Source organism: Pelophylax lessonae, assembly GCF_965119305.1.
Source record: "Pelophylax lessonae genome assembly, chromosome: 3".
In the NCBI taxonomy this organism is placed as follows: Eukaryota; Metazoa; Chordata; class Amphibia; order Anura; family Ranidae; genus Pelophylax; species Pelophylax lessonae.
In genome coordinates, this window is record NC_138770.1 from 187034797 (window position 1) to 187057755 (window position 22959).

At 44.6% G+C, this 22959-nt stretch overlaps 1 protein-coding gene across 3 annotated transcripts in view; it reads right to left on the reverse strand.

Annotated features, from left to right (window-relative positions):
• TFDP2 (transcription factor Dp-2) overlaps positions 1 to 22959 on the reverse strand; it is a 170752-nt gene that overhangs the window by 65134 nt on the left and 82659 nt on the right. Inside the window, exon 1 of one of the 3 annotated variants that reach the window (XM_082251673.1) lies at positions 4765 to 4916. The exons of the other annotated variants lie outside the window; for them this stretch is intronic. Within the exon in view, the coding sequence (XP_082107799.1) occupies positions 4765 to 4767 (3 nt within the window). The 5' untranslated portion in view covers positions 4768 to 4916. Of the gene's footprint in view, positions 1 to 4764; positions 4917 to 22959 lie in introns of those variants that run through there. 3 annotated transcript variants of the gene reach the window in all.

Genomic DNA, 22959 nt, shown 5'->3' on the forward strand with positions numbered 1-22959 from the left:
CCTTGTCCTTGATGGTACTCAAGGCCAAATTTCTGTTCAACACCTCCTGTTGAAGGAAGGTCAAGATCCGAGCCGCCGAGAAGGAGTGAGGAAGAACCCCCAGAGACTCACACCACGCAATGTACGTCTTCCACGTATGATGGTAGATTTCCTAGCTTACAACAGTGTAGGAATCACCGACTCAGATAACCCCCTATCCTTCAGCACCTGGCATTCAACAGCCAAGCCGCCAAAAGCCAGCGACTGTAAAGTAGGATGGAAGATCGGTCCTTGGGACAGCAGATCCTGCCTGGGCAGAAGCTGCCAAGGAACGCCGGCGACCAGCCATACCAGATCGACGTATCAAGCCTGGTGAGGCCAGTCCGGAGCCACTAAGATGGCCAGAATCCTTTCTGCCTTGATCCTGCATAGAAGTCTCGGCAGACGCTTGAGAGGAGGGAAGGCTTAAATCAGACGATACTGACCCCTTGGAGCCACCAGAGTGTCTGTGGTATCCGCCAGAGGATCCCTTGACTGAGCCACAAACCTCTGCACCTTTCTGTTGAGCCGAGAGGCCAACAGATCCATCTCGGGGGTGCCCCACCGAATAGACACAGCTGATGAAACACCTCCGGATGAAGGGACCACTCCCCGTGGTCAAACGCCTGCCAATATTCCACCCTGGGAATGTGTATGCCAGAGAGGGCTGCCCACCTTAGAATGCCGGCTACCTCCAGAGCCGCCAGGACACTTCTTGTGCCCCCCTGGTTATTGACATAAGCCACAGCCGTAGCAATGTCCGATTGAATGCACACTGGACAACCCTGAAGATGATCTGTCCAACGATGCAGACAGTCTGATTGCTCGAAGTTCCAAGACATTGATTGGGAGTCTGGACTCTTCCAGCAACCAGATCCCCTGAGCAGAATGCTTGTTGAGGATGCCTCCCCAGCTGGACAGGCTGGCATCTGTGGTGACCACTGTTTAATACAAGGAGAAAGGATTTTCCCAGCCAAAGCGCCGGAGAACAAAGCCATTATATCAAGGACTCTCTCATTCCTCCGACTCAGCCGGATCGGGGGGGGGGGGGTGAGTCTTGTCCCATTTGGTTAAAATCTCCCTTTGCAGGGACCTTGTATTGAACTGTGCAAACAGAACTGCCTCGAAGGTAGACACCATCAGTCCCAGCACCCACGTGCAAGTCCGGAGGGATGAACATTTGTTGGACAGCAGGAGGCGAATTGCAGCCTGCAAATTTCTGGAGTCTGTCCAGGGGAAGGAGTACTCTGGCTAAGGCCGAATCCAGAGTAAGGCCCAGATATTCCAGCTTTGTGGACGGAAACAGAGCAGACTTCTAAAAATTCAGAATCCAGCCGAACTCCTGCAGAGTTCGTATTGTAATCTTCACCAGAGCAGAGGGAGACTCTGCTCGCAGAAGATCGTCCAAGTAGCCCAGTACCATGATCCCCTGTTGAGGTAGCAAAGCTAGCACCGGGGCTAACATTTTGTGAAGACCCGAGGAGCAGATACGAGACAAAAGGGTAATACCACAAAGGTAAAATGCTCCTCTTCCACAGCAAAGTGGAGAAAATGCTGGTGACTGGCACATATTGGAATGTGAAGGTAGGCATCCTTGATATCGATAGAGGCGAGGAAATCCCTCTGACGCAGGGATGCCACCACCGTTCGAATGGACTCCATTATGAACTTCTGTACCCGAACAAAGCAGTTGAGGTCCAGGATTGGACGCACGTCGCCTTCCTTATTGGAAACTGTGAAGACCACGGGTCTGGAAACCAGCAAAGACGTCCCCTCAACCCTGATATGGGTGAGGGCGCACCTTCATGCAGAAGGAGCCTTGTCCACGAGTCTAGAGAAGCCCGATCTGGGCTTGCCAGACCAGGTTCATTTGGATCCTCCAGAAGAGGCCCTAAAAGACTTAGAGCCCTTGTCAGCCGACCCTGAGGGAAAAAAATCTTATGAGCCGCGTAGGGCCCACGTCTACGACAAGGTTCCTTGCCCTTAGTAGCCTGCGGAAGAAAAGTACTCTTCCCCCCTGTGAGACCTTTTATGAGGTCATCCGGGGTAGCACCAAACAGGCAATCTCCTTGAAAAGGAAGATCAGTCAAGGTTTTTTTTTTTTTTTAAGTCTAATCCGCAGACCAGCACTTGAGCCAAAAGTCACGCCGAAGGACCACTGCCAAAACAGAGAGGCGAGCCACTAGGGGAGTTGCATCCAAAGAGGCATCACAAATAAACTGAAGCCCCTAGACCAGCTGGTCCGCCAGTTCAGCAAAGGCAGGGGGGAGCTGTTCCCCCTCCAGGTCACGGTGCAGGAGCTTAGCCCTCTCGGTCAGAGTTTGCGACACTAGGGCAATGGTGAATACTGGCTTCATTGCCGAACCAGCCAGAGTGTACATATTGTGGGCCATAGCCTCCTCCTTCCGGTCAGCCGGATCCTTAAAGGTGGAGGACTCTTCAACCGGAATCATGGTTGCCTTGTTTAATATGGAAACCGGAGGGTCCACCAACGGTGGCACAGTCTACTTCTTAAGAAGGGACTCCTCATAGGGGTAATGCCTAATAAAGCACTTAGGGACCCCACGGGGACCACTTTGGTCGTCCCCACTATTTAGCGACAATTCTGTCAAAATAGGCAGGGAAAGGAAACTCCTTGGCCGCTTTGGATGGCTTGTGAGTGCCAAAAGGCAGCTACGCCTACATCGCAGCTTCAGCTGCGTCCTCCATCTTCAGGGTCCCATCAGCACCTTTTCGTGCGTAGTCGTAGACATGGAGGAATCATCGTCACTATCAGAGGATTGCAGGCGAGTGGTTTCAGACCCAGCAGGGTGACCCACGTCTGCAGTGGCCGAACCAGATGTAGGATGTAATGAGACAGATGAGGCAGGGGAATGTGGGGGGCCCTTTTTGATAGCCCGTCTCCCACAAGCCACCTCCACCCAGGACACAAGGGACTCTAGGACCATCGTCATTGCATGGATGGACACGGTGAGGGACTTGGCAAGGGGGGGTGCATGCGGGAAGGAGGGGAACTCAGGGGTCCGACCGTCCCAAGGAGGGGCGCACGTCCACCCCAATGCCCTCCAGGGGGGAGAGGGGGGGGACAGCTACTCACCATACCAGGAACCAGGTGGGCACCGCTCCAGACAGAACCCCTTTCCATCGAAATGGGGGGCTGTTGGTTAGGAGAACGCTGCGCCTCGGGCTGAGACCTGGTCGTATGCGACCTCGCAAGGCGTGTAACTCGCAGGCCAGCCCCTGTCCAGTGGGGCTATGTCGCTGCCGACCTAGCGCGGAGCTGAGGTCTGCGCGTGCTCGCTGGCCAGACTGGGGTGACCACAGGATCTAGATTATCAAGCCTGTCGCCCAGCCTGGCAGTTGATTGTAGATCCCACAGAAAAAATTCAGAAGAAAAAAAATTACTATCTAAAAAGAAAAAATTGCCCGGACCAAAGATCCCAGGAAGGAACTAGGTCTTTACTCCTGACTAGGCAGAAAAAAACTGAGTGGCTATAGCAGAGAGAGGGAGTATACCCCCAGGGACTGCCTATGGGTGTAGCCAGAATTATTTTCTGCCTAGTGTCCTACTCCTGTAGGGAGCAGTATAACCCAATGATTATGAATATTAGGAGCGGTATCTGTCAATGAACGAAAGAGAAAAAAATAATTCCGATAAGTGGGTTAGCACTAGGATCCTCAGTTAAAATCCCAACCAGGGGACTAATAATTGCAACTGATCCACATACAAAGACAGATGTCCAGGACCAGATTTGCCATCAGGTACAGCAGCCTTACGCCTATAGGCTACAGGCTATCTGTATAGCTATTAGCAATACATTTTCTTCTATCAGCAGAAAAACCGACATCTCATATAAGCTTATTAAACATTGTTACAATGCAGAAGGTTTAGGGTCAGTAAAAATAACTAATGTTAATGTTAGCCAAGCCTTGCATGGAGCACAAAATACTGTTTTAGGATACCAAAGTCATGCGCAATAAAGTCAGGTTAATCTTTTCTGTCTATTTGTGTCAATGAAAATGACTAGGGATAAAAGGACACTTCCTACTGCTGGCCCATAATGGAGGGCTCATTGTACAATCACAGACTAGAGGATACAGCATGTAGATTAGCTGAATGGTGAAACATTCTGTTCTGAAGACATCTCTGCATGTGCATTGGCTTTACCAGCCATGAACATGTGGCAGAATCACGTTCCTTCTTTTCTATTCATGTCTGATCCAATAAAAAATAAATAGGTGTTTTCCTTCTTCTGTTCCATGTAATCTGTGACCCCCCCCCCCCATTCTGCTCTATGTAATCTTTGCTACCCCCCCCCCCTTCTGTTCTACATATTCAGTACTGCCCCCCCCATCTTCTTTTCTATGTAATCTGTGCTGCCCCCCTTCTTCTTTTCTATGTAATCAGTGCTGCCCCCCCCCCATCTTCTTTTCTATGTAATCTGTGCCACCTCCTTTTATGTATTTGCAGAAGTTATCTGAATTTTTACACCTTTCACTTTCCTGAAAACTGTGGCCCTCCAGATGTTGCAGAACTACAAGTTCGATTAAGCAAAGCATGACTCTGACAGCCACAAACATGACACCCAGAGGCATAGGCATGACGGGAATTGTAGTTTTGCAATAGCTGGAGGGCCACAGCTTGCATATCCCTGCTATAAACCATACCAGTTTAAGGCCCTCCCTTGGCTTTGTTGAAGAAGATGACACATGTACACACCATGAGTGAATGGCAGGTCTGCTTACCATTGCATATTGTCCCTTGGTAATAGTGGAGCAAAGTGTTTCCAATAAATCTGCACTTGGCCAGATTCAAAGGCTTTCCCGACAGCTTGAGGCAGACCTTACCATACAGCATACTCTGGAAATATGTTCTTGCTTTTACCTGCCAGCTCGCTGCCTGTCTCTGTATCAGCCTGCACTTCCTTCCTACTTACTGTAAGTCACACACTGTTTTATTACATTTGTGGGAGCTTCAGCCTCTCACCAAAACCATGAACACATACACATAAATACATGAACTCATCTCCACCCACAGTCAAGCTGAATCATTACTGGGCCCAGGTCATCCTCTGTTCTGTACAAAATGTAATCTTTACATCCCTAAAATATTGTCCCTTCTGTGGGTAGAAAACAAAGTATGTGTCTGGGCAAAATAAAAAACATATGTAGGACATCTCTGCAGACGGTGCACCTTTCTCCATGCTTCTTCCCTTTAAAAACACAAGTAGGAAAAATAACCAGTTCTTGTGCCAGAAATCGAGTGAATTCCTGATATCTTGAAGTGAGCAGGCAATGCTGCTGCTTGGGCTCCTATTGGGATACATACTGTCTATAGGGAGACAGATATGGGGGGGGATTGGCATTCCTACATTAGGAGGAACTGATGTTGGTCACCCTGCTGATTCCCTTCTCCTAGTAGCTGTCCCTGCAAGAAATTTAGATGGCGATGGAGCCACAGAATGGTGATGGTGCCACAGGGAGTAATATACGTTTTTTCTCACTACAGAACAAAGCTTAAAGCGTTACTAAACCCACAACATGTAATACTCATTGTGGAACCTAAGGGGTTAATCCTGCACATTGTGTAAATAGTCTGTTTGATCCTATCTTCTCTGATCCTCCTCGGATCTTCCACAGTCCCCAATCCATCTCCTGAAAGTACAGAGCATTGGGGGCACTCTGTACATGCTCAGTTTGGTGCGTATTGCTAGTTTTTTTGGGAGGGTGAATGTGATCAGCACAGGGCCAATCAGCACTGTCCGGAAAGAGGGTCAGGGTTCCTGCAGCTTCATAGGACAGTCAGAGGAGAATGAAAACTACTCCTTCAAGCTTTAACCAGTGCTCAGGTGGACAATGCTAGAAGTCACAAGACTGCTATATACCGCTGATTACAAAAGGTTTTTAGAAGTTTATATTTACTAAAATAATTGCATTTCCATGTTCTGTGTACTGTGGAAGACCAGATATAGTGAATGCAGGGTCCTGGGTTTAGTAACACTTTCAAAGACAATAATACTGGGCCATGATCTAGAAGGGAAAGTTTTGGGGTACATCTGAGTCATATATATATATATATATATATATATATATATATATATATATATACACATATATACATACATACACACACACACACATACATACATACAATCTCTTTAAAGTGGATTTCCAGCTTTACCTAACTACTCTTAAAACTGCCCACTTCCCCCTCCTAACACATTTACTAACCACTGTAAGAAAGATGTTTATACTTACCTATTTTCAAGCCTCTCTGGTCCAGTCACGTGATCTCCCCTGTCTGCCAGCAGTGCTGCCAGGGAGAGAGCGCTCTGACAACAGCTAGTAAAGCCTAAAGCGGCGATGTCAACCACAAGCTTCAATGGCACATCCATTGTCGGTGGTCCTCCTCTCCCCTGCAGTTGCGCTGGCTGACGCAGGGCAGTGGGATCACGTGATCCGACTAGAGCAGCCTGAAAATAGGTAAGTATATACATCTTTCTTAGAAAAAGGGATAGTAAGCATAGGTGTTAGGAGGGGTGAAGGGTAAGAGTAAGAGTAGTTAGGGTTAATCTGGAATTCCACTAAGTTATTCATGTAAAATGTATATATTGCTAATACCTTTGTTATAAAACATTGCAGTTTTGCTAAACTGGCTTCAAATATGCATGTTTGATTTCCCAAATCAGACATCCAGAATTACGTTGGTGTCATCCAAGTCTTAAGATGTATGGAAGGAATGCGGTGTCTATGGTCTTGTCCTCTCAACAATGCTGAGCAAGAGAGATGGTCACACAGCTCCCTATTTTTATTCTGTGGAATTACCAGTAATAAGAAACTTGTTCACAAAATGTGTCATTGTTGTCTGTAGGTATATTGTGGTTATATTACCATAACCTATGCATCAATAGTGCTTATCCTAGTGTTGAACAAAATTAATATTTTGCTATGGATGGGGAAGACTTGCCAGGCTTTTAAGCTTTGAAGGGAACCTTGAAAATCTAAATGCCATTGTAAATATAGGAAGTTGGCAGCCAGTAAATGATCTTACCACTGAATGAAATAAACAGTGGGCAAACTGGTTGAAGTCCAACCTAGCACCACTGGTGTCATAAGGATAATATAACTCAGAGATTGCGTACCTGGAAGGGTAAGGAATGAGCTGTAATATTGCGTATATTGCTGCTTTCCAATGCTTCCATTTCTCCATAAAAGTCAATGTGGATACATATCAGAGATGTCTCAAGGTGAACTCAAACTGGCTGATCTCAAATCCAAGCCAATTTTCTGCATTTTACTTCAAGTGCTACGAAACCCAGAACCTGCATTCACTATATCTGGTCTCCCACAGTACACAGACCATGGAAATGCAATTATTTTAGTAAATATAAATGGATAAATACCTTTTCTCATCAGCAGTATATAGCAGTCTTTTGACTTCTATCAGTTCCTAGCAAAGCTTGTAGGAGGAATTTTCATTCTCCCCTGATCCTCTGTCTGGACAATGCTGATTGGCCCTGTGCTGATCACATGCACTTTCCCATGAAAAAAAAACAAACTCACTTTCTAGCAATACACACCAAACTGAGCATATGTAGCCTGTCCCTTTGCTCTGTAAATATCAGGTTATTTTTTGGGGACAATAAAAGAAGGAAGGGGAGGATCAGAGGAGACATGATCAAACAGCCTTAACACACAATGCAAAGCATTAACCCCTTAGGTTCCACATGGAGTATAACAAGCATGCTTTACTACATATACACACCGATTTCACTGTTGTGGGTTTAGTAACGCACACTAGTTCTTTATTTTCAGCACATTTATATATCCAGTGCTGGAAAATGGAGCTGTGATGATAAACCACTCATGGATGACACATCCAGGCTCCCATAATGAATTCTAGCTGAATACCCTGCCAAGTGATGCCAACATAATAAAGTGCACAAGTGTTTATATTGCACTGACATCAGCGTACAAAGCATGTTTTAAGGACCTGGAAAGCAGTGTTTGAATTAAGAATTAGATATAACTGAGCATGGACGCTGGCGTTTATTGATGCTTTTGTCATGCATTGTGTAGCTTTGCTTTTATTCTGTATCCAAGAAAGATGGTGTGGATTTTGGGATGAATATATCATTTATTGAAAGAACACACAAACTGATTGCAGGCTTACCTAATTGATCTTATAAGCTTGTGCACATTGGTCCTTAAACTGATGTAAAACTGATCTCACATTTTCTCCCTAAAAACAACCACTTTTGCCTATTGTACAAAGGCTTTTGAGATTGGCTGAAGTGTATCTAAAGCCATTTTTTTTTGTTTTTGGATAGAGTAGGTAATAGATAAAATTTCCATCATATTTTTTTGTTGTTGTCTGTGTCCAACTGCAGACATTTCCGTTCACTTCCTGCTCTGTAGATAAAACGGATTTGAAAGGATGGGAGTGCCACTCTAGCTTGCACAGTCCTTTGAAAGATTTTATTTTGCAACAGCCAACGTGATTCGGGCGGCTCAGCACTCCTCCCTTCATTAGGGCTATAAACCGGACATTAGTGAAAATACCAAAAAATCCTTATAGTTTTCAACATGTTTTAAGGAATTTTTGTATCTTCTCAGTTGACTATAGTTTTTAGCCTTAATGAAGGCGGGAGTGCTGATCCCGTGAAACGCGTTGGCTCTTGCAAAATAACATTTTTCAAAAGGACTGTACAAGCCAATGTAGCACTCCAATCATTTCAACACTTTTTACTAAACTCTTCCGAGGGTTCATCAAGACACCATGGTTGCAGATGATCAGATTCTAGGAGTGCACACCACCGATCACATTATAACATATCCACCAAATCACCCCTCCTAGCGTAAATCCTCTTCCTCCAAACCTTCCACCCAAATCCCTGTTCCTAGCACAAATCCTCTCCCCCAAATCGCTACTCCTAGCGTACATCTTTCCCCTAAATCCCCAACCCTAGCACAAATCCTGCCACCAAATTACCCACTGCTAGTACAAATCCCTCTTAGCACAAACCCCTCCAAATTACCCTTTCCAGCACAAATCCCCCCAAATTCACCCCTACTAGCACAAATCTTTCCCAATCCTGCCTTCTAACACCCCCCTCCCAATCCTCTTTCTAGCACAAATTCCCCTCCCCCATTACCCTTTCCTTCCCAGCACAAACACCCGGCAGGAACTACAGGAGTAGTAAGGAGGTGCGGGCTCTCTGTTCTCTCCCCCCTCCTGTCATAACAGTGCTCCAGATTGCGTTTACATCGGACGGTACACAACATGATTACCCACCCCCTATCTCCTCCAAAGACTGATGATCTTCTGGAAAAGTGGGTAGGGGGCAGTTAGTTAAGCCATGTACCAGTCCAGCTAAGAGCAATCCTGTGTAATCTGCTGTATGGAGGAGCACTCTACTAACAGGATGGGAGAGAGCACAGACAGCCCCCGCACCTCCTACTGGCTCTCTCCTCTTTGCCCGACACATCTGTTGGTCCCCGCCCCTTGTCCCGGCCCTGAGTGCAGGGATTGGGGGAGAAGACTGGGTGGGTGGGCTGAGGGGCGGACCTGGGGGCCCAAGTGCCAGGACACAGTTTCTGGTTGCCATGGTGACCGGGCGCCTAAGATTTGTTGAGCCCTGCCATAAGGTTCAGCACTCCTACACCAAAAAAATTACTGTAGACCATACAGGAAGTTGGAGAATACCTGTTCCAGTAAGAACTCAAAATTCTATTTTCCCTCACTTTTACTTCCTGTGGACCATGGTCATCCCTTGGATTGGGCATTAATTCTTCTCTATTCTCACCAAAACTAGTAAAAATTTTAGTTTCAGCAAATCTGACAACTGTGGTTTGGTTTTATTCCTTCACATAGGTCAACAGGAATACATGGAAAATGCATATGTCACCTGTGCACACTAGCTCAGCCATACTTCGAAGTCTAAAGGACACTTACCCTTAATTTACCAATGAAACAGGAAATTGCCTGTAGAATGTCATAGCTTTATAAGGGGTGCTTTACTGACAATGACAGCATCAATTACTAAAAAATTACTGATTTTGTCCCACATAGTACCTTGCTGTGATATCATCGATGTAGTGGGCTGAGACTGTTCAAGGACAAATAAACCTTTATTTAAAAAAGCCGATCTTCCTAACTTTCCATAACTTTTATTTTTCTAAACATTTTCAACCTGTCATAAGGGAAACCTGGAGGCTGCCATGGCTAACCTCTACTGACAATGCCAATTGTTTACCTGACATGGTAGTGATGTGAGTCAATGACCTGGAACAAGTATTTTTAGAAAGGGACATCTTACAGTTTCTGACTTTCCTGCATACTTTTTCTGGGCCAGTGACTCAAAGTACTGAAGTCAGTAGGTCAGCATAATAGCCAAGGAAGCAGAATTGTCAGAAGGTACTTAGCAATTTCAGCTCATATTTCTCACACGATAAGTTTACTTTAAGACATCAGAACAAATCATTCCCAATCAGGTCCCTAATACTGTTAAAGAAAATACTGCCACAGCCGTCTGGCCCCGTGAAAACCAATTAAGCTGTTTGGTTATCATGCAATAGTTGCCAGAATTCCGCGGGTAATGTTACCTTGTGTCTCTCCTGCTCAGCGGGTTTGTTAGAGGAATTATTTTCACATGTGCAGTCAAACATTCCGAGAGCTTTCTTACAAACAGAAAATTTGCTTTTCTTTATAAACACTTACTCCGAACCCTGACTTAACCCATTCTGTTCTCAGGGCACATCGAGTATTTGGATGGAAGAAACCATCGTCAGTAGACAATCTTTAATAGTATTAGTAAAGAAATATGGGATGAAAGGATTCACACATCATCCTTGATCATTCAAGCACGTTTATGATGTATGAATGACCTTAACAGATGACCTTGGTCCTCCTGACACAGGAAAATTGACTGAAAATTCAATTGGACAATCAACATTTCATCAATCTTGGTCTCAGTGCCATAGGGAAGCTGCGGACCCGTTCTAATAGGAGTGACACAAGTCGCTCCGACCTAGAAAAAGGGTCCGGAGCTTCTTTGGGGCGACCCGGAGGCGACCGCCATAGACTTCAATGTTATGAAGTCCATGGCGGCCGCTCCGAGGTAGATGCGCGCTGCTCGCACCGCGACCTCGGAGGTCGCGGTGCGAAGTAGCGTCGCTGCAGTGTGAACCGGCGCTGAAATGTACGCAGAAGTTCTGCGGTATCAAAATACTGACAATTGTATAATTAAAGCATCAAAAAGAAAAAATAAATAAACTTTTTTTATATTGCTTAGACTTTGATCTTTTCTCAATTCATTTCAATTGAAATGTTGTCCCAGTGATTGCCTAATGAATCTGTTTTGAACCAAGGATTATCCAGGTCTATACCCCCTTAGTAAAAAAAAAAAAAAAAAAAATGAGGATGTCGTCAAGCCTTTTAGCTATCTACAGAGGGCACATTTCAACTTGCCACAGACACGAAAAGTGAAATTCCGCAAAATAGAAAAACCCTATTAAAATGCATTGTAGGCATGATTTTTTTACTGTCACTGTACGTGTAAAAGCATTTTAAGGTCTTTAAACACATTTTCAAAACAATAGAAACTCATTTAAACACAAAAGATACAGAGCTATGGAAAACACAAAAATATTTCATTTTTAATGATTTATATAGTAAAATAACATTACAAAAAGAAACGCAATATACCGGGACCGCAAAAACTGAACCGCAATGGAGCGGGGATTTACTGTATACAAGTTTATGTGATTGGAGCGGGGAATGGATTTGGGTGGGGGGCAACAGATGTGATGGGCTTTTCAACCCGTGGTCAGAGGTTTTATGATTTTAATCTGAGCTAAAAACTCATTGATTGGGTGATTAAAGCCGACCATAGACTGTTCGCATCTCGGCCAGTTCAGCAGGGACCAGCCGAGATTTGAACCATGTATGGGCAGGCTGATTGTAATCAAGTTGATCAATTGATTTTTAATGCGATTATTGCCAGCGGCTATAGCTGCTTGCAGCAACCATTGTGTGCAGGAGGCATTGCCCCATCAACATTGACTGCGAGAATCAACCCGTGGTTGCAGGAAAGAAAATCGCTCCATCTATGGCCAGGTTAATACCATGTCCACAAGGACCTTTGCCTTAGGAAACCCTGCTATTCCCAGTCTAAAAGCTACCAAACATGGCTTGAATTTCAGCCAATTCAGCACCACCCGATTAAAAAAGTTTTGACTAAACATTTGACGTTTGTCGAAGGAGCAAGGAGTTAAATTGTCAACCAAACAGTGCCTGCCTCCAATCAGATGCACTCAGTGTTCAGATATTTTGACAGCCACTGAAGCTGCCAATGGAGGTTCCTCCATCCACGCTGAACAAGAGAAATCTATAGGCGTATGACCAGCTCGAAGGGTAAATTCACCTTTACACACATTTCCCCAAAAAATCCCCAAACACCAGCGTCCGCAGTATGTTAAAATCCTGTGATCTATTCCTCAACCAACAGTGCAGAATAGATCTTCAGCTGTTGACATCATTGTCCTCACCAACTGGTCCTTCAAATTGCAGGCACACTCAGCACTGGATATGCAGACCCAGAAATCCATGAATGAGCACTCCCAGCCTTTCTCCTCACCTGCATATTTGAAGTCCACTCACTCTCTGGTGTTTCTGTGTAAGTATAGGAGAGTGGACTGTGCATGCGCAAGTGGGAAAGGGAGGCCGGGAGTGCTTGTTCATGGATTTCTAGGCATTATATTGGGTACACTGTGGTGCATTGGGACCTTTTTGGGAAAAGTGTGTAAAGGTGAACCTACCCTGATGAAGGTCCTTTTTATTGCTGTCTGTATCCACAGCAGTGGGGTTCCAACTTCTTTTACCCTGACCAAATGGGGCAATGATGAGATGCAGGAAGCAACAGAAACCTGACATTATACAGCTCTTCTTTCCATCCTGAAAAAGCATCAGCTTGAACTCCACTAAAAACACAAAAGGGAAATCCTCTAAATTACAACGTAATAAATTCAGCATGGACGTTTTTCAGGTTTACTCTACCAATTTCCACTCCTTGAGCTGATGAGCCATATCCATTATCCACATACAGAGAAGAGGTTCCATGGCTCTGTGTTATGGCACTGAGCTGCGTGACTCACAAGAATAGCTGCCCAGCCTCAATACCTTTTTGCAGCTAAAACAATTAGCACATATGTGTTTCAAATGTTTACTTAGCGGTTTACTTCACACATTTCGAAGGCACACGGGTTGAGATGTGTACAATTTAAGTTCCTAGGGATGAAAACCTTCTGTAGCCATTCAATGGGGCCCTATTCTGCACGTTGGTTTTTGAACTGATTGTATATTATGAAGAAAGGACAATAGGAGAAAAGGCATTTTGAAGCCAGCATAAAAACTTTAAAAGTGGTATTAAACCCAGGACCAAACATTTATATTTTGCAGCTCACCAATTCTTAGTTGTGGTGGCTGCATTGGCTTTCTTTTTTTAGACTTCTTTTCTTTTTCACCTGTTATTGTCGCTGTATTATGCCAATGTAGTAGTTAGAGGGTTGAAACAAACCATTTACCACTGACAGGGGTGCTGACAATGGTTAACTTTTATCAATTTATGGAAAACCTTTTTCTCAATTGATCTGACGAAGGAGCGTTACTGCTCCGAAACGGGTTACCGCCCCCTTGACGTCACTACATTCCTGCAGTCCATGAGCAAGGCATGCGTTCCACCACGACCTCAGCTCGGGACCTTCCTCCTCAGTGCTCCACGCCTCTCCTTTCATCTCCCCGTGCTGCTGGACGGCTTCAGGGAAAGGGAGCCAACAGGGAAACCCATGGAACGTACCCCTGTGATGTCCCCATATGTTCCCTCTTCATGAATGATTGTGCAAGTGTTCTTCATTTGTGTGTCATTAAACTGTTTTACACTGCACTTAAAAGGCGCCTTCCCTTTTTTCCTTTTCAGGTTTACCTTTGGAGTGTGCTTCTGCTCTCTGGAAGAGTGGCCCAAGGGACAGCTAAGAAATCGTTCACCCACCCAGGAGGCCAACATCGTGTGTTGAAAAGACAGATCACTCGCTCCCACAGAAGCGCCCTACAGTTCTTATATTTCAGGCCATAGACAGTGCATATTTCTTTTCAACCACAGGTTAAAGGAAAGAAATTTGAATGATGCCCCCATCAACACAGACAGTGCTGACAACGAAAACCCTCCTGCCTAGCAATTACCTGCTCCCGGCGGGGGTAGGAGAAGACAGTGATTATTGCTAGCGGCTATAGCAGCTACTAACGATAATCGTAAGAGAATCCAGAAGGCTGGTTGTACCCAACTTGGTACATTTAGCCTGCCCACACGTGGTTCGAATCTCGGCCGGTTCCTGCTTAACCAGGCAAGACTCGAACTGTATGGCCAGCTTAACACTAGCCCTTCCCCAGACTAACAATGCTGCTATCCAAAGTTGTCTTTGTTGCTCCTCCATCTAAAATGGAGACACAATAACGCCCCTTTAAGATGGAGCAGAATCAGTCAAGCAGATTCACCTGCTCAGCAGGGGATCTCTCCGCTGAGCAGGCAGATGACAGGTCCATGTGCGCTCCGCAGAGCGGACACAGCATGCTGTTCTCTATAGGGTGGTTTGATGGAAACGGACTGCCCACTCCATTTCCTTCCGATCTGACCCCCATCTGTCTGTTTTAAGCAGACCGGATTTGATGCCTGTGGGTGTCAGCAGACACATGTCCGCTGACATCTCCCGCTCCATAGAGAACAATGGGTTGTCTGATCGGATTCACCTGATAAACAGACAGGCAGACATGATCAGTCTGCTAGTGTGAAATGGGCCTAAGACAGGAAGTGTTACTGGCAGGTTCAACAAGTGAAAACAATGGGAAAAAAGCCTAAAGAAAACTAATGAAGCCACCATAATAAAATATTGGTAATCTGCAATATATTACTTTTTTTTTTAATTTATTTTAATACTGCTTTAAAGCTCCCAGGTGCTAGGCACAAAGCCAGGAATTATGGCCTAGCAAGCTCATCACTGGAGAAATGTAAGAAGCCAGCAGATGACCAGGCCCACCAGATTAAAGCTCACTGTTGATCAGACTGAACCTTTAATACATTCAGCATCTTGCAGCTTTATGTATAGAAATTCTGGCGGATGACCTCATTCGCTCTGCAGAACCACCCATTTGGCTCTGCTTCTGAACAAATCTATCAAGCCATAGGAAAAGTATGTTTGAAAAATGTCCAGAACAGAAGCGACTAGGTATCTGCTACAATCCCTAAAGCGGTATATGGAGGAGAACAATTTTTATTCCTTCAAACACAGTGTAATGTGCTTTCAGATATTATATATGCTGATTTTTTTTTTTTCACTGTTTGCCTACCAGTCATTTTCTATTTGTATCTGCGATGCATACTAGCTCATTATGTCTTTCTCTTACAGGTTGCAAAAAAAAAAAATGGTACGGGTTTACAACCTCTTTAACCCCTCCCTCTCCAATACAGTTAACCCCTTCCCTGCCAGTGTCATTTTTGCAGTAACAGTGCATATGTATAGCACTGATTACTGCAGTAATGTCACTGGTAACCCCAAAAGTGTCAAAAATGTCAGTCAAGGGTCCGATCTGTCCGCCGCAATGTCGCAAAAAAAAAAAAAAAAACGCAGATCGCCGCCATTACTCATTAAAAAAAAAAACACCAAAAATGACAAAAATCTTTCCCTTTGTTAGTAAACGCGATAACTTTTGCGCAAACCAATCAAAATATGCTTTTTGCGATTTTTTTTTACTAAACATATGTAGCATGAAACAAATTGGCCAAAAATGTTAAAAAAATTGATTTTTACATTTTTTTTTTTTTGGGGAATTTCATATAAAAAAAAATGTGAAAAATATTGTTATTTTTGCAAAATTTACGCTCTTTTTTTGTTTATAGAGCATGATCAAAAAATCGCACAGGTGATCAAATACCACCAAAAGAAAGCTCTGTTTGTGGGAAAGAAAGGACGTGAAATTCATTTAGGTACAGCGTCGCGCGCCCGCACAATTGTCCGTTAACCGGTTGCCGACCCGCGCACGACTATATACTGCGGCGGTCAGCCCCGGCCAGGCAGAGTGACGTATCGGTACGTCACTCGCCTGTCACTGACTTGCGAGCCTATCGCGGGCGGGCGCGCGCCCGCCGAGGCGCGCGCCCGCCGCGGCTCGTTCACAGGCAAGTCAGTGCGTGTGACCGGCGGACTCGATGTCCGCCGGCCACACTACGATCGCTCCTGTGAAGGGAGAAAGACAGAGCAGCTTGTGTAAACAAGCTGCCTGTCAGTTCTCCCTGTGTAAAAGTGAAGATCTGACCGTTCTACTATGTAGAACGGTTGATCTTTGCTTTTACACCAATAGCCATGTCCCTACACAGTAGAAAGCACGCCCCTAGGACACACTTAACCCCTCCCTGTCCAATAAAGTTAACCCCTTCCCTGCCAGTGTCATTTTTGCAGTAACAGTGCATATGTATAGCACTGATTACTGCAGTAATGTCACTGGTAACCCCAAAAGTGTCAAAAATGTCAGTCAAGGGTCCGATCTGTCCGCCGCAATGTCGCAGTACCGAAAAAAAAATCGCAGATCGCCGCCATTATGCGTTAAAAAAAAAAACACCAAAAATGACAAAAATCTTTCTCTTTGTTAGTAAACGCGATAACTTTTGCGCAAACCAATCAAAATACGCTTTTTGCGATTTTTTTTACCAAACATAGGTAGCATAAAACAAATTGGCCGAAAAATGTTAAAAAATTTTGATTTTTACTTTTTTTTTTGGGGAATTTCATATAAAAAAATGTGAAAAATATTGTTATTTTTGCAAAATTTACGCTCTTTTTTTGTTTATAGCGCGTGATCAAAAAATCGCACAGGTGATCAAATACCACCAAAAGAAAGCTCTGTTTGTGGGAAAAAAAGGACGTCAAATTAGTTTAGGTACAGCGTCGCACGACCGCGCAATTGTCCGTTAAAGTCACGCAGTAAAAAATCGCAAAAAAACCCCTGGTCCTTTAACAGCCAAATCCTCCGGGGCTTAAGTGGTTAAAGTCACGCAGTAAAAAATCGCAAAAAAACCCCTGGTCAGGAAGGGGGTAAAATCTTCCGGGGCTTAAGTGGTTAAAATATATCACTGTGTGTAACGCATCTATATAAAATAGATTTGTTTCACTTTTTGAATTGAATTACTGAAATAAATTAACTTTTTGATGATATATATATGAGATGCGCCTGTATATATTATTCTGCCTCTGTCTTGTGTTTGAATGCTTCAGTCAAATCAAAAAAATGGACAGAAAGTAGATAAACCTGAGTGCAGTTAACACTGAGTGTAGCAGTTAATATGGTTATGAAATGTATTAGCAGTAAATATCAAGATTGCTTCTACACAGCTGTGTACTGGCTAACACATCAGTTCTGAAACGCCAGTGCCACCTACAGGCAAACACAAGGTACTCCACCACATCAACATCCAAAGCTCTGCTCAGTGTTCATCATTTATTTTTTTACCATTTAATGTTAACCGCACACTTTTAAAACAACTTAACAGCACTTCTCTTAAGTTGGCCATACACGGTTAAAAAGAAACGGTTGGATTTCTAAGAATCTTTCCAATGTGCATGCAATAATGCCATCATTGTATAAAAATATCTCATCTAAATAACAAGATATCAATCGATAACAAAAACGGTACATTTTTTGCCGATCAATTACGTTATCCGGGGTTACATTTTATGCGCTGTAGACTTTTTTTAAACTGTTTTTAAATCGATTCCACTACTAATGTTCAGTAAATCGATCGATTAGGCAAAAAAAAAAAAAAAAAAATCGGACAAGACGGTTACATTTTTGCCATAAGACTTTGCATTTCGATAACCAAAATAAGCCCATAATTGTTTCCAAAGTCAAACGATCGAGCGTATTGAATGTTTTTTTCAAACGATTTTCTGATGCCTCGTACACACGATCAGATAATCGGACAACTTCTCGTTCGCATTTTGTTGCATGATACTAGTATCGAATTCAACAATGTGTAGGATTTTTTTTCATACGATTCTGGAAAAGATTCCTGATTGCGTAGCTACGCATCGGATAGTGCAAAACAAAAACAATGGCAGCCAAGCTTTTTCCGGGTTATTTTCGTGTTTCTGATCATGCGCGGTCTTTGTCTATTGATTTTTAGCAGAGGCATACTGTACTGATTAAACGATTGTCATTCGCTAGGCTATTGTACGACAAACGTTTTCATGTTTGTCCCTTCGGATTTTGTTGGACGAAATGTCGTGATTGGCTGTCGAAAACTGTGTACTAACGATAAGATTATCGTGCGATCAATTCGAAAGCGATCTTTTTCGTGTGATTATCTGATCGTGTGTATGAGGCATGACTGTGTATGGCCAGCATAAGTTGCATAGGGCCCAAAATGCAAGACACATGTGAAATACAGTGCCTTGCGAAAGTATTCGGCCCCCTTGAACTTTGCGACCTTTTGCCACATTTCAGGCTTCAAACATAAAGATATAAAACTGTAATTTTTTGTGAAGAATCAACAAGTAGGACACAATCATGAAGTGGAACAAAATTTATTGGATATTTCAAACTTTTTTAACAAATAAAAAAACGGAAAAATTGGGCGTGCAAAATTATTCAGCCCCCTTAAGTTAATACTTTGTAGCGCCACCTTTTGCTGCGATTACAGCTGTAAGTCGCTTGGGGTATGTCTCTATCAGTTTTGCACATCGAGAGACTGAAATTTTTGCCCATTCCTCCTTGCAAAACAGCTCGAGCTCAGTGAGGTTGGATGGAGAGCGTTTGTGAACAGCAGTTTTCAGTTCTTTCCACAGATTCTCGATTGGATTCAGGTCTGGACTTTGACTTGGCAATTCTAACACCTGGATATGTTTATTTGTGAACCATTCCATTGTAGATTTTGCTTTGTTTTGGATAATTGTCTTGTTGGAAGACAAATCTCCGTCCCAGTCTCAGGTCTTTTGCAGACTCCATCAGGTTTTCTTCCAGAATTGTCCTGTATTTGGCTCCATCCATCTTCCCATCAATTTTAACCATCTTCCCTGTCCCTGCTGAAGAAAAGCAGGCCCAAACCATGATGCTGCCACCACCATGTTTGACAGCAGGGATGGTGTGTTCAGGGTGATGAGCTGTGTTGCTTTTACGCCAAACATAACGTTTTGCATTGTTGCCAAAAAGTTGCGAACAAAACTTTCAGGTTGAGAAAAAAAAACACCTAAATCCATCTAGTTCAACCAATAGAAAAAAATAAATAAACTCCTTGTACAGAACCCTATACCCACAGTTGATCCAGGGGAGGCAAAAAATTTTTTATTGTGCACATTTTGGAATGTCTCCAGCTCTTTTTTTTTCATAATCTAATGAGCTGACTAGAACTAGCTCTTGGAAGGATCGGTTTCGCATTTTTACAGCTCTTACTGTGAAGAAGCCTTTCTGCATGTGGAGATTAAATCACTTCTCCTACAGTTGTAAATAGCGCCCCCTTATCCCTTGTTATAATCCCAGAGGACTGATGATTTAGATGTGGAGGGTCAAGAGCACACTTTTGCTGTTAGGGTATGGGTTAGAGGGGTAAGTGTTCAAGACCGACTTAAAGGTTAGTGGGCTCAATTTATGGGTTAGGTAAGTTTAGAGTTAGGGTTGTAGGGATTAATGCTACAGAATAGGTTAAATATTTAGAGCTATGTCAGTTCAGAGATTTTGATGCTAGCATCAATGCGCCAGCAAGAGAATAGTTAAGTAAAGCGCAGTCTGCTCCTATATCACATGTGTCAAGCACAAGGCCCGTGGCCCGAATCCAGTCCACTCTATATTGCCCTTGCACCTTTCCTGCAGCACCCTTCTTGTCTCTGCCTCTACCTTTTCTCAGCAGTCGGCAGCAGAGAGGAAGACAGAAATGCTTTGCCAGATCCTCCCCTTCTCTGTGCAATCGCAGAGAGGTTTAGTCTCTGCCCCCCCCCCCCCACCCCCCATGCATCTTAGCAGTAGGTAGCAGAGAGGACAGAAATGCTCCGCCAGATCCTCCCCTTCTCTGTGCAGTCGCAGAGAGGTTTAGTCTCTGCCCCCCCATGCGTCTTAGCTGTAGGTAGCAGAGAGGACAGAAATGCTCCGCCAGATCCTCCCCTTCTCTGTGCAGTCGCAGAGAGGGTAGTCTCTGCCCCCCCCCCCCCCCCACCATGCGTCTCAGCAGTCGGCAGCAGAGAGGAGGAAAGAACTCCCCTTTTTTGTGCAATACCGAGAAGCTGGTCTCTGCCCCCTGACCCCCCCCCCCCGCATTTTAGCAGTCGGCAGCAGAGAGAACAGAACTCCATCTACAGATCCTGCACCTCTCTGTATCTGCAGAACCCCCTCGCTTTCACCTTTCCTGGCCTCAGCATTCAAAAGACTCTGGCAGCTGACTCCAGCCCTTCTCTGGTCCTCCTCCAGACCCTGCACTTTCTGCTTCCCAGCGGCAGTACAAGAGTAAGGGGAGTGCACTCTGATGTAAGGGAAGGTGAGGGGCTCTTCTGATGTAAAGGGGTGGGGCGCTCTGGACATCTAGTCTTACAGGTAAAACTAGCCCTTTGAGGGCAACTGTAATGCTGATGCAGCCCACAATGAAATGGAGTTTGACACCCCTGTACTATAGGGTTGTTTTTTTCTTTATGGTAGATATAAATTCTTGTTATTCAGACCAGGATCTCTGTTAATTCACCGCTGGATTTTCAGTGCTGTGACAGCAAGCTAAAAATATTGAATGGGCTGCCTACGGACCAAATACAAAGTATGTTAAATGACTTTACAATACACCCCTGGTCATGCTTTCCCATATGCTGCAATGATGAATAGTAAAACACCCTTTACTGCAAAGCACAGATGTGAGGACCTTAGGCCTCATGTACAGACACTTTGCAGCTCTGCCGTGCTGAGATGTCAGATCCTCACCGCCTTCTGGTGCTTTGGGGGGGGTGACATGGTGGCTTCCACTGCTGATCTTTCTGAAAATGCTAGTTTCCTGGCTTTTAGGTTGACTTCCTGTTCTGGAAGTGCAGTATGCAGATTAATAAAGTATTGCTAATTATACTGTGAACACCAGCACTGACTGTTTTTAACACCAGCGTGAGCCAGCAGATCAGTCTGCTTAGGAGTACTCCTATTTCACCCAGCCCTGATGAAGGAAGGGATTGTTTAGCCCCCAACACATGTTGGATGCTTGTTATAATCAGATAGACCAGGGTTCGACAAACCCCAGGCACCAGGTCCCATTGGCGACTGGGATTAGTGGCATGGTGCCTGGGCTATATTGCAGCAGGTGTCTTGTCCCCATGCGGCCCCCACCTGCGGGCTAAGATGCCGCGTTGGCCAGTAATTGAGGTGGCGGCCTGCTGGAGCGAGATGCTTGCATCGGGGAACTGGCGCCATCCCGTGGTGGCCGGAGCTGTGACAAGCGATCACTGATGGCACTGAGGGTTCTCCTGCCTGTTCTCACTGCCCGCCCATCTCCTTCCTAAGAAGAGAAGAGGTTGAAGGTGTTGTGGGCTTGATCTGGCTCCCTGTCCCTGAGTGGACAGGGAGTGTGGGATAGCTGGTTGGAATGGTCTCAGTTCCATTTACACCCCCCAAAAAAATGAAAAACTTTTTATTTTTTTCCATTAAAAATGTTTTATTATCTTCCATTCCTTCCCTGTCATTCCACAGCCGAAGGCCCCTTTCACACGGACTGTCAGATCAGGTCCACCTGTCAAGTTTTTTAGACGGACCTGATCGGACCCTCCAACCTCCTCTATGGAGCCGCGGATGTCAGCAGACACAAGTCCACTGACATCCGCCGCCATCCAATCCTGTCCGCCAAAACCAGATGGATGGTGGTCCTATTTTCCATCTGTCCTGCAGATCGGATGGCATCGGATGGAAATGGACAGGAGGTCCATTTTCATCCAATTTCCCCATAGAGGAGAGCAGGACTGTGTCTGTGTTCACTCTGCATAGTGGAGCGAACAGGACCAGACATCCGCCTGCACAAAGGGGATTAGCGGAGAAATCCCCGCTGAGCAACCGGATTCCACTTAGCAGAGGTGCCCGTGAGAAAGGGGCCTAAGGTGGCATGGATCTCCTATCGCCCCCACCTCTCTGCACTGTCCTTCCCCAGTGAGCCACTGCACATCACACCATCAAGCCAAGTACACACGGGTCGAATGCCAGACAACATGAGCCGGTTTAATAAAAACTGGCTGCCATTGGGCCCCTGTGTATGGCAGCCTGTCCGACAGAAGCCAGCCATTCGGCAAGCTGAAAAAAAAAAGTGGCTCCTAACTTTTTTAGTTGGCCCCTAGATTCCAAGCAAATTTGACAAGCCCAGAAATAGACAATAAAGACTTTGGACTCCTAATGATTTTTGCATTTGGCACTCTCTTTGACCTATTACACATAAAAGGGAAATGGCAGCTTCTGTATTTCTCTGTACATACAGTACATCATATTTTGCAAGCTGCCTGTGTTTCCGTCTATTTCATAATCCTAAAAGGCCATTCCCAAAATCTAGATGAAAGGCAAAGTATCTCAGTACATTTCCTATGATGTCATAGACACAGCAGCACAGAAAGATTTCATGCATGGACAACAAATGACACTAGAGGGCGATCATTAACATAAGATTCAACAACCGCATAAACACAGAGGAATAGAGATGTTTCTGTAATAAATGCTCCCCAATGGTAATAACCGGATCGTCGCAAAAAAAAAAATATCTGACTTAGAAAAAAAAAAAAATTTTTTGGAATTGTATTTAATAAAATGTTGGATTTTTAGGTGCTACATAATATGGATTACTTATGGCCCTGGTGTTGTATAACTGGTACTATGAAACGTAACTCCACTTTTGTTGA